Here is a 12,856-nt window from a genome sequence, read left to right as displayed (position 1 = left end):
CATGACAATAAACAAGCAGACTTAATCTCAAATATAAGAGGAAAAGCAAATTATTTTTAGAATATGTAGTTTGTAACTACAATACTGTAAGCAATCTGACCAAATGTATCATTTCTGTTCTAGAAGACAACACCAGGTTGTGTGTGTATTACATTTACATGTAAGCAGTGAGATGACCTTTTACCCCTGTGGTTAAGGATTTATCTGGATTAAGCTGTTTATGTGTGACTTTGCTGCTGTGTGATTGATTGTCCTGTTTCACAGAAAATACCTTTACCTGTTTATCTCTAATGTCTCACCCTCAGATATCTAAAAAATGTGGACAGCAGATGTCCCTTTTGTGACTGAGCAATAACATAGATAGTTAGCGGTGGATAGAAGTGTCCCTCTTGTTGGGTCCAAAATGGACTATATGTTGATAGACTATGTCATTTATGATGGAACAAAGAAAGTCAGCCAATATTTTTATGAGTATAGAAGAGTTGTAAGGTGTGCTCTTTTACAATCTCTTAAAAGAATCACCTTACATGTAAACAAGGACATTGTAATGTAAGTGTATTGTGTCAGTATGACATCACTTCACTTTTGGATTATTTTCTGTGTAACTTCAATATGTGATTGCAACCACAACAAATGCAAAATAACAGGGTTTATTGAGAGATGAGTCTAAGTCAAATTGAAGCCTTTCTATCCTAAATAGTAGCTGATATTTTGCCAAATCTATGAATTTGACCAAATGAGACATTTTCATCTCATCTAATTTTTCTCCACTGTTTATTGTCGTAAATTAGGCTAGCTGTGGGGCTGCTGTCACATGGTAGAGCTGTGGATACAACTTGTGACACTGTGCCAGAACTATCACGTCCTATTAACTAGATTAGGTCAGGCTTCTCTGGACATCTGTGACCACTTTGTATTGGTTTGTGTGGTCACTAGAAACAGTGTGTACAGTATTAGTTGTGCTGATATGGCTGTGATTGTGTTGCAGGATGGTGAGGTAACTTCTCTGATATAGTGTTTGGTGTTTTTTCAGCCTTACTAACATATATAAAGTCATCTACAGCACTAGTGTACTGCCGGGGATAAACCTCAAAGAAAACCATGCCCTGTGGCTCGGAGAGAAATTTCTGTTTAGTCAGCTGTGACAATGCAAAATATATATTTTTGTTTATTTTAGTTGGAGTTCACCATGCAAGAAGCAGTCAAGTGTCTCCATGCCCTGGAGGAGTTCTGTCCATCTAAAGATGACTACAGCAAACTATGTCTGCTGCTCACACTGCCCCGACTCACAAACCATGCAGAGTTCAAGGTAAGAATTTCAATCCACTTAATACTGGAATAATCTCCCATTTGTTTTTTCCTGTTAATAGTGTTTGGGTGAGGTTTTTTCTACATTGTGTTTGCATTATATGCAGGGTTCCCGCAGGGTCTCAACAAATCTTAAAAGTCTTGAATTTATAAATCTGCATTTAATACCTTAAAAAAGTCTTTAAAAGGTATTGCATTTGATTTAGTAGGTCTTAAGTTATGTTCCCATAAACTTGTTTGCTGTATTGTGTTTAAATGTATCTGGGAAATGTACAAGCTTCTAAGAAAGTAATGTTAGTCTACGCAGTTGCACCTGTTCCAACCTGACAGTTTAGATTGAAATTAGGAACCAATTATCGCTAACTTTGCTGCCCCCGGTGGGAAATGATTACAGAACATTCAGCCCAACACGCATGCAGCCACTGCCTGAAAAAACTGACTTCAGGAACTTTAAGGGACAGCTCGCAAGCGAAAAGTAAGCATGAGGAAGTGCTAATTTAATATTGCTTGTTTGGAGAAAAGATCATTCTCCACCTGGTTGACACGAGTGGAAGGGAACATGTATGAAGATGGCTGCACCTGGTGCAAGAAATCACTTCAACTCAGAACAATGGGAATCAAGGCATTGGAGTAAATAAATACATTTTCCTCAATTCTAGGAGTCACAAATTTTTGCCAGTATGGCCATGAAATTGGCTGTGTGTGAAATTGGCTTTAAATTCTTTAAATTCTGTTCTAAGTAGTCTTAAAAAGGTCTTAAAAAGTCTAAAATTTAGCTTGTACAAACCTGTAGGAACCCTGTACATATCGGTGTCTTATGTCTTTTCCAGGACTGGAACCCAAGCACGGCCAGGGTTCAGTGTTTTGAGGAGGCCTGTACGATGGTAGCAGAGTTCATCCCTGCGGACAGGAAGCTGAGTGAGGCTGGATTTAAAGCCAGCAGGGACAGACTCTTCCAGCTGCTCCTTAAGGGAGTGCTCTATGAGTGCTGTGTGGAGTTTTGCCAGGTTTGAACTATTAAAAACTATCACAAATAGCTTTGCCTGATGTTTTTGTGTAGAGATAGCTGTTGAGAAAAATAGGTTTATGGTTCATTTGCTGTTGTCACTTTTGTGCAGAGCAAGGCAACGGGTGAAGAGATCACAGAGAGCGAGGTCCTCCTGGGTGTCGACATGCTATGTGGTAATGGCTGTGATGACCTGGATCTGTCCCTACTCTCCTGGATGCAGAACCTCGCCCACAGCGTCTTCTCCTGCGCCTTCGAACAGAAGCAACTCAACATCCATGTAGACCGTTTGGTCAAGCCTGCAAAGACCGGCTATGCTGACCTCCTCACTCCACTTATCAGCAAACTGTCACCTTATCCCTCCTCTCCTCTGCGCCGCCCACAGTCTGCTGACACCTATATGTCCCGCTCTTTGAACCCTGCATTGGACGGTCTGTCTTATGGACTGTCTGGCCAGGATAAGAGGGCAAGTGGTGGGGAGACAGCGCCAGGAAAAGGGGTCTCTCCCATGTCCCACTCATTTGCCAACTTCCACTACCCTGGACCAGGTGGGCAGAACCTGACCAGGAGTCTCATGATGGAGAGCTCAGACTGCCACAGTATCTTTGAGGAATCCCCTGAAACGTAAGGGCTAGCACTTGGACTGCAGCAGGTTTCTGTCACTCTAAAAAGCTTCAAAAAAAAGTCTTTAATAGTTACAGTCAAAGCAGTCTATCTGAATATTTTGATGCCTTCAGTTCATGCAACATCTTTAAATATCTTTTCTTCTCTGGAAAAGTTCCAGAACGGAAACACCTGTGGATAAGATGATGAGTTCAGGTGGAGCTCAGAACATGCGACCTGCCTCAGCTCCAGGAGAGGATGCACCCGGTTCTGCAGACAGAAACGAGGTAAACCATCATGTTAGTCACCTCTGCTTTGTAACGTGTTAGACTTGTTGTATATTATTACCTTAGAGGAGCTGTTTTTTTTTACATTCCTGCATTGTTTCTTTGAGGGGGTGTTACCCTCTAAATATAGACCAGTTGTGATTATTCCTCAGTATGATGAGTCATCCTCCTGCACGTCTGAATTACTGCTTGTCACTGTCAAGGCTGACGGGGCTGTTTACTGGTTTTGGCTGTTTTCAGAGATGCTCGATCAGTTGCCCAGTTTCAGCTTGATTGGGCATGACTGCTCCTGTGCTGATGAAATTTACATGTACACAGTAATGTATTGTCCATGAGTAAAGCACAAAATGATTCGAGGTGATGTGCAAGCAAGACGAACATTACACATTTCTGCCGTAGCGGTGCCAGGCTGCTAAACTGAGCTATGAGTAATAGCTCATCTGCTACTGCTGCAGTGTTAATGTAGAGGCAACATGTCAGAAATAGTGTCAGGGCTTGATGTTAATTTTTTTTTTTTTTTTTGTTCAGTCAGAGGGGGTCAAATTTATTTCTTCAAAGTCTATTTTTAAGTGGCATGTACTGACCATGTTATTTATTAGTGGTTATTGAATCGCAGCAAAGTTAAATGTCCTGTTTAATCTGCACGTATGACTCTCAGCAGAGAGGAGAAGGAAGTATGATAGCTCACTTCTTAGCTATTTCCATCATCACCTCAGGAAATCTGATGTGTTTAATTCTTTTTTTTAGCCAGTTCCATGTGACATTTTAGCTGCCGTGGGTATTGTTATTGTTGAGCTTTGATTAAAATTTACAGCAGGATTTTAGAGACACAATAAACTCTTTGTCCAGTGATTCAGTTATTTATAGTCACAGTATTATTAGGAATATACAATTGAATTTTTCATTAAAAAAGTTATAAAATGTTAGTGCGAAAGACAGTTGGAGCATTTCACGTGTTACTTTCCTGTTTTAGTGTTGTATTTGTAGTTTTGAGGGTTTTTTTTCCAAGTCAGACAGTAATGAAGGACACTAGGCAGACAGAGGTAAAGAAGACCAGGTGGGGTTTAATCATGGGTTTTAAAGCCTCTTACCACAAAAATGAGTCACTGCTGCCCTCGTGTTGCCTGTAAACACAGTGTTAGTGGAGTATCTGTCTCTGTCTGTCTCATGCCTTTAATTCTGGACTGTCTGGTGCCATTCGGTGTGAAGTTAGTGCTTTGCTCCGCCTTACCCGTCGCCCTGGAGACGTATAAAGAGGCCACAAACAGAAGCAGACTTTGGGGCCTCTGTGATCTCACTGTCACAGTCCTATCCTCTTTCTCTTGTTTTCCTCTCTACCCCTCATGCCTTTCCAGAGCTGGCACAGTGCCACTCATCCCCCTCCCCAGACTTAGATCTGTTCCCATCAGATTGTCGGGACAGGAAGAAAAAGGACAGAGAAGGGAAGGAAGTGACCTGTCCTCGGCTCTGTCTCACTCGCTTTCCTGCTGTAATACCTGTACTGACAGAAGTTCTGTGAATATTTGATCTCAGTGCTGCCTTTGAATACTATCAACAGGGAGTAAGAAGGGGCCTCTGTAATAAAAAATATGCTTTACATGTGCTACGTTCTGTGACTGTATAGGGTGACAATCTAAGTAATCAAAGAAAAAATTAAAAATCAAGTGTTTTTCCACTGTTGCATATATCAGGCATCAGACCTTTACTCTCTCAATAATCAAAATCAGCTATACTAATTTACAGTATATGACATATTTGTGGAATTTGATTGTATTGTGTTTTATCCCCAGCTTCGTGACTCCACAGAGAAGTATGAGGAGTTCTATCGGCAGCGTCTCCGCGTGCAGCAGCACCTGGAGCAGAAGCAACAGCAAAGGCAGCTGTATCAGCAGATGCTGCTGGAGGGGGGGGGTGCAGCAGGAGCCTCCACCCAGCGAAATGCAGCACAGCCTCACAGAAAAGTTTCTCAACAGGTATGGACACGAGCTACTAACATATCCCCCTGTCAGAAAGGGAGTATGTGTACAGTACATGACATGTAGACACCTGTCATATTGCACACAAAAAAAGTCTGCTATGTCAGGGCAGCTGTGGTGGTGCTTCCCTGTGTAAAGCCTGTTAATTATTGTATGGCTTTTAATATGTTCATACAATAGAGGAGCAGCTGTTGGGCAACAAGAGGTAGACATGTTAAGGCGCTGATAATATTGGTCCCATGTGGGTTTCCTTGCATCAACACACCCCTCCTCAAAAAACCGCCTCCAGTCCACACTGCACCATCTGTGGTGATCAGCACACATCACACGGGACCAACACCTCCAGAGAGTTCCACGCATTATTATACCATGACTACATCACTAAATACCCCATCTAAAATGTATATCCTGTCAATTTAAGCATGCTTTCAAACTAGCAAAAGACTATAAATACATTTGATTTTATGACAGAAAATGATGCACTGGAAATGTGTTTGTTCCTTGGTTTTTTTTTGTTTTTTTTTTTGTTTTTTGTTCTGTCAGCAGGACAAAGGCGCTTTGATTTCCCCCTTGAGAGTTCCTCCCAGTGCTCCCAGTTCTCCCCCTTTTTAACCCTCTGCATTATTCACTAGTCAAGATATGCATAATGGCATCATTACTTCAGTTTCTTTTGTCCTCTACCTTTTGTAGTTTTAAGTTGATTTAATCAGTCTGTCAGCTCATTAGTCTACTCATAGCTTGTGGCAAAGTAAAATCTAAAATACCTTTTCTTCTGTTTCAAATGGGTAAAGAGAAAGTAAAGGTTTATGAAGAAAATGTAGTGAACCAGTGTGTCTGTGTGTGTCTGCCTCTCAGATCCATCCAGAAGCTTGAGGAGCTCAATGTAGGGATGGAGAATTTAGGAGAGGAGGTGATGTCTTTGGCCCAGCAGTGCAATGGCAACGGAAACACGCCTACCACTGAGAACAATAACAACCCTCCATCTGTGACCCCAGAACAGAGCAGGGCCCGAGGGGGAGGGGTGCTTAGCAGTACCCCCCAACGCACAGTAGGAGGCCGCCCAGTCCCCCCTCCCACTGAGTCCCCTGTCGTCTCCCAGAGGTATGTGCACATTTCTACTTTATTTTTTTTTCTAGCATATATAAATGTTTCATGTCAGAAGTTGCTCAATAAGGTGAAACTGATCTCTGTTTGAAGTGGGCAGACACTTAAAGGTCACAAGGTGATTCTCCAGGCTCCTTATCCCGAAGTAAAGAGGTAGGAATGCACACAAATCAGTGCTCAGACACATTTTCCAGTTAACAGTTCCATACTTATCTGACTTTTCTGTAGGTTTTAGAGTCTATGCTTGACAGCTGAGTCCAAATAAATACTGTCGATATTTAGTTATGTTTTTAAAATCTAACAGTTAATAAAGCTTACCTGCGCTGGCAGCCTGCTCCAAATGCCATTAAAACAGAATAGGGGCAGAAGTCTGGAAACCAAAAATATATTTTACTATAATTTTTTTTTCATAATTCTCTTAACATAACTGTTACGCTGCACTATTTGAATTCATTTTAATATAGGCTTTTCCTCTATTGCATCATCATCTAAAATAATCCACACTGAATAATGCTAATTTGACATTTGACTAAGTAGATTGGAACAGTTTCATGTGGATGGCAATGACATGAACCTGGCATCATAACGGCGTAGATGTCAAAGGATAGATAAGATCAAAATAGATTATTCTGCTAATTATACTTAATCTGTGTGTTTGTGTGTGCTGGTGTGGTTTAGGGGGACAAACAAAAAGACCTGTTTGTGCCGGTGCACTCTCTGGAAGATACTCAGGCTATCCGTGCTGTTGCCTTCCATCCGTCTGGAGCGCTGTACGCTGTGGGATTCAAACTCCAAAACTCTACGTGTCTGTGCTTATCCAGAGTCACTGGACACAAGGTAACACATGGATCCTTTGCTGAAAAACCCAGTAGAAATATAAATACAACTTTTTCATCCTGTCATGTTGTGTTCATGGCTCCACTTGGGGCATTACAGAAAAATACAACTCTGGCTTTTCTGACAGTGACTGTTCTTTGAATTAAGGGACTTGTGTGTCATCTTCTGCGCTACTACAGAGTACAATTCATCATTTAGAGCATTTATTTACAGAAACTGTAAAAAAAAAATTATGTTTGCAGACCTCAGGTAATGTGAAAAAACAAATTCATATTATTTTTTTAATCCAGACAATATTAATGTTATAGCTTCTAAAGCCAGGTTGCCCTCAGTACTGGGGGCAGCCAGTTATATTTCTGATTCGTATCAATATACACATGCTATATACATCCATGTATTAGAAGACTGTCAGTTAAAAGCTCAACAAAACCAATTGTCTGACAACAGAACATAATCCAAACAACAGTACTTAAATGGGTAAATACCAAAACAAGCAAACAGTCCGAGACCAGTGAATGTCATGAATAATTTCATGAAACGAAAGACCAATGCGACCGACCTTGCACCACTAAGCTAATGCTAATCAGATCCAAGAGTACAGTATTATTTTTCTACCACTAAAACTCCTGAATCAGTCGAAAAAGAGCAAAATAATTATGACACAATAATTAAGATTTGTCTTACCTTTGCTGTTTTTTCTGATCACAACTTGGTTTTGTATGAATGAAACTGCGGCTATCAGCTAATCTATTTTGTGTTACATTCAAATGATTCCTACTAGAAAAACAAATGGCCAAGGGTTTTAACTAACTTATTATTCCTTTTGGTTGTTGGTTGTGGGCTGAGTTTTTTGTCACCTGTGTTTTGTTTGATGGCTTAGCAGATCCACCTTGCTCTTGATCATATTTCAGAGATTGAGGGGAAGGTTCAGGTGTGGAAATTTGAAGTGGTCTCTTGATTTGCTCTTACTTTCTGCTTCCATTCATCTTATCCTTAGTGGATCGAGTCCAACAAAGCAGCCGACCGTCCGCTTCAAAAGAAACAAACACCACAAAGGCTCCATCTACTGTGTGGCGTGGAGCCACTGTGGACAGCTGTTGGCTACAGCTCTAATGACAAATATGTCAAAGTCTTACCTTTCAGTGCAGAGACATGCAATGCCACAGGTACAATTAACCCTTTTAGACTGCCATTATAACAGGTCGCCTAGGGTGTCTTCATGTTTTCTTTGCAATAAAAGTGTCAGAAAATGTCATTTTTGCCAGTTCTTTTACACCTTTGTTATCTATCTATCTATCTATCTATCTATCTATCTATCTATCTATCTATCTATCTATCTATCTATCTATCTATCTATCTATCTATCTATCTATCTATCTATCTATCTATCTATCTATCTATCTATCTATCTATCTATCTATCTATCTATCTATCTATCTATCTATATGTTATAATATCTGGCCATTAATTATCCTTATTATAAATAGTAAAGGCTTAAAATAGTGTGTTTTAGTAAAAAAAGAAAAAACAGACTTAAAGTTTTAGCATATTTATTATCAGAAACACTGTAAATGTCCATAATGAAACTTTTCAACTATTTTACATCTGCTCAAACATGCTTTTTGGTCTTGAACATTCAGTATCCATATTATGGCTTCATATTTTTTGTTATTTCCAGGCGCTTTTTAGCCTATGTGGAAGTCTGTGAAACAATTCCTTTCTATTTGTAATAAAGTCCCACATTGCTGCTGAGAAGAACCTGAATTCCCACTTGTTTATTGTGATCTAGGTCCAGACCTGGAGTTCAGCATGCACGACGGCACCATCAGAGACTTGGCTTTCATGGAGGGCCCAGAAAGTGGAGGAGCCATCCTCATTAGCGCAGGAGCAGGAGACTGTAACATCTACACCACGGACTGTCAGGAGGACAGGGTCTGCACGCGCTCAGTGGACACACAGGTATGTTCTGCTGCATAACAGAGCTGTTGTCGCTGTTGTCTCTGATGAAGGGTGTAACTTTGATGTTGCCGTTCAGGTCATATTCTGTCTCTGTACACGTGGGGAGGCTGGATGATTGCCTCTGGATCCCAAGACAAGACGGTGCGTTTCTGGGACCTCAGGGTGCCCAGCTGTGTCCGAGTAGTGGGGACTTGCTTTCCACGGTTCAGGTGGGGCTCATTCTCTGTTAGTTTACCTCTGCCCATGTATGATTTAACCCCTTTAACAGTGACACACAGCTGGTTTTCTTTTAGTCATAGCTGGTTTTTACAGTTTCACTCTTTTTCGTCGCTCCACAGGGAGTCCTGTGGCCTCAGTTGCAGTTGACCCAAGTGGTCGTCTCCTGGCAAGCAGGTCAGGAGGATAGCGCGTGCATGCTGTATGACATCAGGGGTGGCCGTATAGGTCCCAGGTGGTACCGGCCACACACCAGCGACGTGCGTCTGTCAGGTTCTCCCCCGGAGCACATTACCTGCTCACAGGTTCCTATGACACGAAGGTCATGGTCACCAACCTCCAAGGTACGTAAGGTGTTGGCAGATTAAGAACAAACAGCATCAACTCCAGTGAATTTAGGGTTGCAGGTTCATGTCGTGGTTATATTGGGGTGTTATGTGTAGTTCAAAGGTTTGCAAAATGCAGACTGTTTCAAATGAATTGTCTACATATCATGTATATTAACTGTCTGACAAACAGCAACATTGATGTTTTTTTTCTCCAGCTATGAAGATAAAAGGCAAACTAATGTCACGTTTCCACTATGTGGAACCGGCTCGACTTGGCTCAGGTACCAGGTCCTATTCCTGGAGATCGTTTCCATTACAGGATACTACCGACTTTAGAGTACCTGGACATCATAGCGATGCGGCACGTTGCTTCCGTGTCGTCTGCTCAGAGAGTTGCTGATAAACTCACTCGTTGTGTGTTGTCTCGTCAAGCTCATGCTGATTTTTACATCTGAACCTCCTCGACTGACCATGGGTGTAGTTTTACGGGCTGTCATCAAGTGGATTAACCTACCGCTATATTTACTGTAACTTCGCATCTGTTTTTTGTAAAAACGGCGGGTCACAGAGACGACTCTCTGATCAGTCAGTGGTCTGCAGTGTTTACCACGTCACGTTTTAGGTATCTGGTCCCCAGTCTTGGAACCTTGGTGGAGATGATACCAAAAAACTAGTACCGGGTACCAGATTCCAGGTCCTTTTTGTAATGGAAACGTAAAAAGTGGAGTTGAGCTGATACCACGTAGTGAAAACGCGCCATAAGTCTGTAGCTTCTGAAATATCTAAGCCACTGTGTTTCTATTTCTAAAGACACTTTTTACCTCGAGCCCATGATTAATAGGCAAGTTAAGACTGTCTCAGATCATCATGAATGCATTTAAGACTCATTTTGCATCCATACTGACCAAAAAATTATCAAGTATAAGATGGAAAATGTGAGCTAGACTGGGGATCCTCCCAAATGCAATAATATTGGGAAATGTCAGCAGGTTTCTGGTGGCTTTAAAGGTTAGCTCACATTATCATACCTGTAGGGAAGTCTGTGTTTTACTCAGCTGAGAATCTGGAGTCTTCTAGTTATGAAGCAGAAGTGCTAACCACTTAACACTGAATGTGCTGTTCTAGAGCAAGATATTACATACATAAAAGTAATGTTAACAAAAAACAACTAAGTCATTACTTCTAGAAAAGTAACTATTTTTAAGAAGAGACTCCACATTAGCCCACACAACACACTGTGACACATTTGCTGAATGTGCGCTGATAAAATCCCGCAATGCCCCGCACAGTTTGTATTTGTGCATATTTGTTTGTTGGTTGTTACAGTGTGATCAATACACATTTTCCCTGAAAGACATTGAAAACTAAAGTTAATGCATGTCATAAAAGCAAAAATACCATCATGATACAATCAATGGCACATATTTATTAAGAACAAGATGTTTTTTAATGATTTTTAATTCATAAAATTAAGATACTTAACATCTAAGATATGTCGTATCTATGAAGAGAAATGTAGTTTAATAAATTCTGCAGTACAAGACTAAATAACTGTCTTCAAATGCACTTTATTAAGCTCCAGAATGATTAGGGGCTTTAAAGTTATCTATATGTTTTGGACTGTAATAGTTATGTTATCCTTTTTATGTTGCCTTACCAGTTTTTGTTTTTCTGTGTATGTTTAGGTGATTTAACAAAACAGTTGCCTCTGACGGTGGTGGGAGAGCACGGCGACAAGGTGATTCAGTGTCGATGGCACACGCAAGACCTGTCCTTTCTCTCATCCTCTGCTGACCGCACTGTCACACTCTGGACACACAACCCATAACACACACACAGATATATACACACACACACACACACAGACAGTTGACCATGCCATAATAATAGACATACATTCCTGTAAAACAACAAAGCTCCTCCCACACACACTCAGACACCGTCACACATGACACTTACAGGCTGTAAAACACAAACAGGTGAATGAGTCTTTCGAAGGAAACCAAATGGATAAACCCTGTGTGACACATTACAAGCACACATGCTGCATGCTCACCTATTTACTTTGCATCTGCTTCACCATCAGCCATCATCAAACCTTGACGAGTATAATCATTATCTTTCATCCACATCAGACATTTTCACTCATCAGTCTCTGGCTGCATGTACATTCACTGAGGAGTCGTTGAGGATTGGACAGGACAGTGCTTTTTCATGACAGTGCCTTTCTTCGGTTCTCAGTTTCCATAACAAAAAATTAAAAAAAAAAAAAAATACCATTTTTCAACTTCAGAGTTTGTTAGCTCATTTTAGGAAATACTACATTCCTTTTTTTGCATATCATTTCTTTAAGCTGGTGTTATGCTGCTACTGTTTTGGAAAACAAGTTGAATTTATAGTGTAAAATCTTCTCAGTGTGTCAGTAGTGAGCCTTTCATATCTATCAGGAGGCAAATCCATCAAGTCAAACTATCTGTTTAGTCAGCTTTTGCCTCCCTGCGGGACGTCTAATGTTACCTGTATCCACTGTGGCGCTAAACGTGTAAATTTGCTTGTGCATTTTTGTTTTAAATTGGAAATCAGTGTTTTGCGCAGAAGCTGTTACAGTGTCTTGCAATGGCTTGCTTACAATGGAAGATTGTTATTCTGTGAACATCAAAGGGAAATACAAGTGTAACGTTTGGTTGTGTTCAGTTTAGGATTTTTAAGTGTTTTAAGCTTTGGTTTGTCCACTGCTGTATTTACATACAACAGTAGGGGGGCAGTCTTTACCCGTAGCAAGGGTTGAACCACATGCACAGCTAAGTTAGATTGGAAGTGCGGGTGTTTTGATATTTATTTGGAATCAGTATTTGGAGCATATGAATTGTATTTTATTTTATTTTACATACGCACTTTGTCTTCTAACATTAATATTTTGTTTCTATTAATTTACTTACAAGATGCATATGTTTTATGTTACTGTATAGTATATTGTTTTAACAAATAAGGCCAAACTAATACGTACATAGATGTATTTATTTCACTTGTGTTTATGTCTGTACAGTTATAAGTACGTTTTTGAAATGCTAGTGGCTCTTGTATTAAGCCTTTTTAATTGTTTTAAAAGTGACTTAAATTAATTTAAGCTAACTTAAGTCTGACTGCTGGTACGTACAATAAAGTGTCTTTTACACAATCTTTCTATTTTGTGTTCGTTAATTATTGTCAACGGTGCATTTCAGAAAGAGT

General features: G+C 40.4%; 1 protein-coding gene across 1 annotated transcript in view; it reads left to right on the top strand.

The window, feature by feature from the left end:
• wdr47a (WD repeat domain 47a) overlaps window positions 1-11,899 on the top strand; it is a 13,494-nt gene extending 1,595 nt beyond the window's left edge. The window contains 21 exon segments of the mRNA XM_030159485.1: window positions 1,178-1,309; window positions 2,139-2,315; window positions 2,427-2,938; window positions 3,093-3,204; window positions 4,995-5,108; window positions 5,110-5,177; window positions 6,036-6,281; window positions 6,378-6,397; window positions 6,400-6,437; window positions 6,963-7,067; window positions 7,069-7,121; window positions 8,119-8,225; window positions 8,228-8,287; window positions 8,911-9,042; window positions 9,045-9,080; window positions 9,157-9,272; window positions 9,274-9,289; window positions 9,419-9,471; window positions 9,473-9,560; window positions 9,563-9,640; window positions 11,311-11,899. Coding sequence (XP_030015345.1) covers window positions 1,178-1,309; window positions 2,139-2,315; window positions 2,427-2,938; window positions 3,093-3,204; window positions 4,995-5,108; window positions 5,110-5,177; window positions 6,036-6,281; window positions 6,378-6,397; window positions 6,400-6,437; window positions 6,963-7,067; window positions 7,069-7,121; window positions 8,119-8,225; window positions 8,228-8,287; window positions 8,911-9,042; window positions 9,045-9,080; window positions 9,157-9,272; window positions 9,274-9,289; window positions 9,419-9,471; window positions 9,473-9,560; window positions 9,563-9,640; window positions 11,311-11,453 — 2,406 coding nt within the window. The 3' untranslated portion in view covers window positions 11,454-11,899.
• Window positions 11,900-12,856: the final 957 nt, after the last annotated feature.

This window comes from Sphaeramia orbicularis, chromosome 17 (assembly GCF_902148855.1).
Source record: "Sphaeramia orbicularis chromosome 17, fSphaOr1.1, whole genome shotgun sequence".
Lineage (NCBI taxonomy): Eukaryota > Metazoa > Chordata > Actinopteri > Kurtiformes > Apogonidae > Sphaeramia > Sphaeramia orbicularis.
The sequence above is the reverse complement of the archived record's forward strand: the minus strand, read 5'-3'. Positions and strand labels throughout refer to the sequence as shown.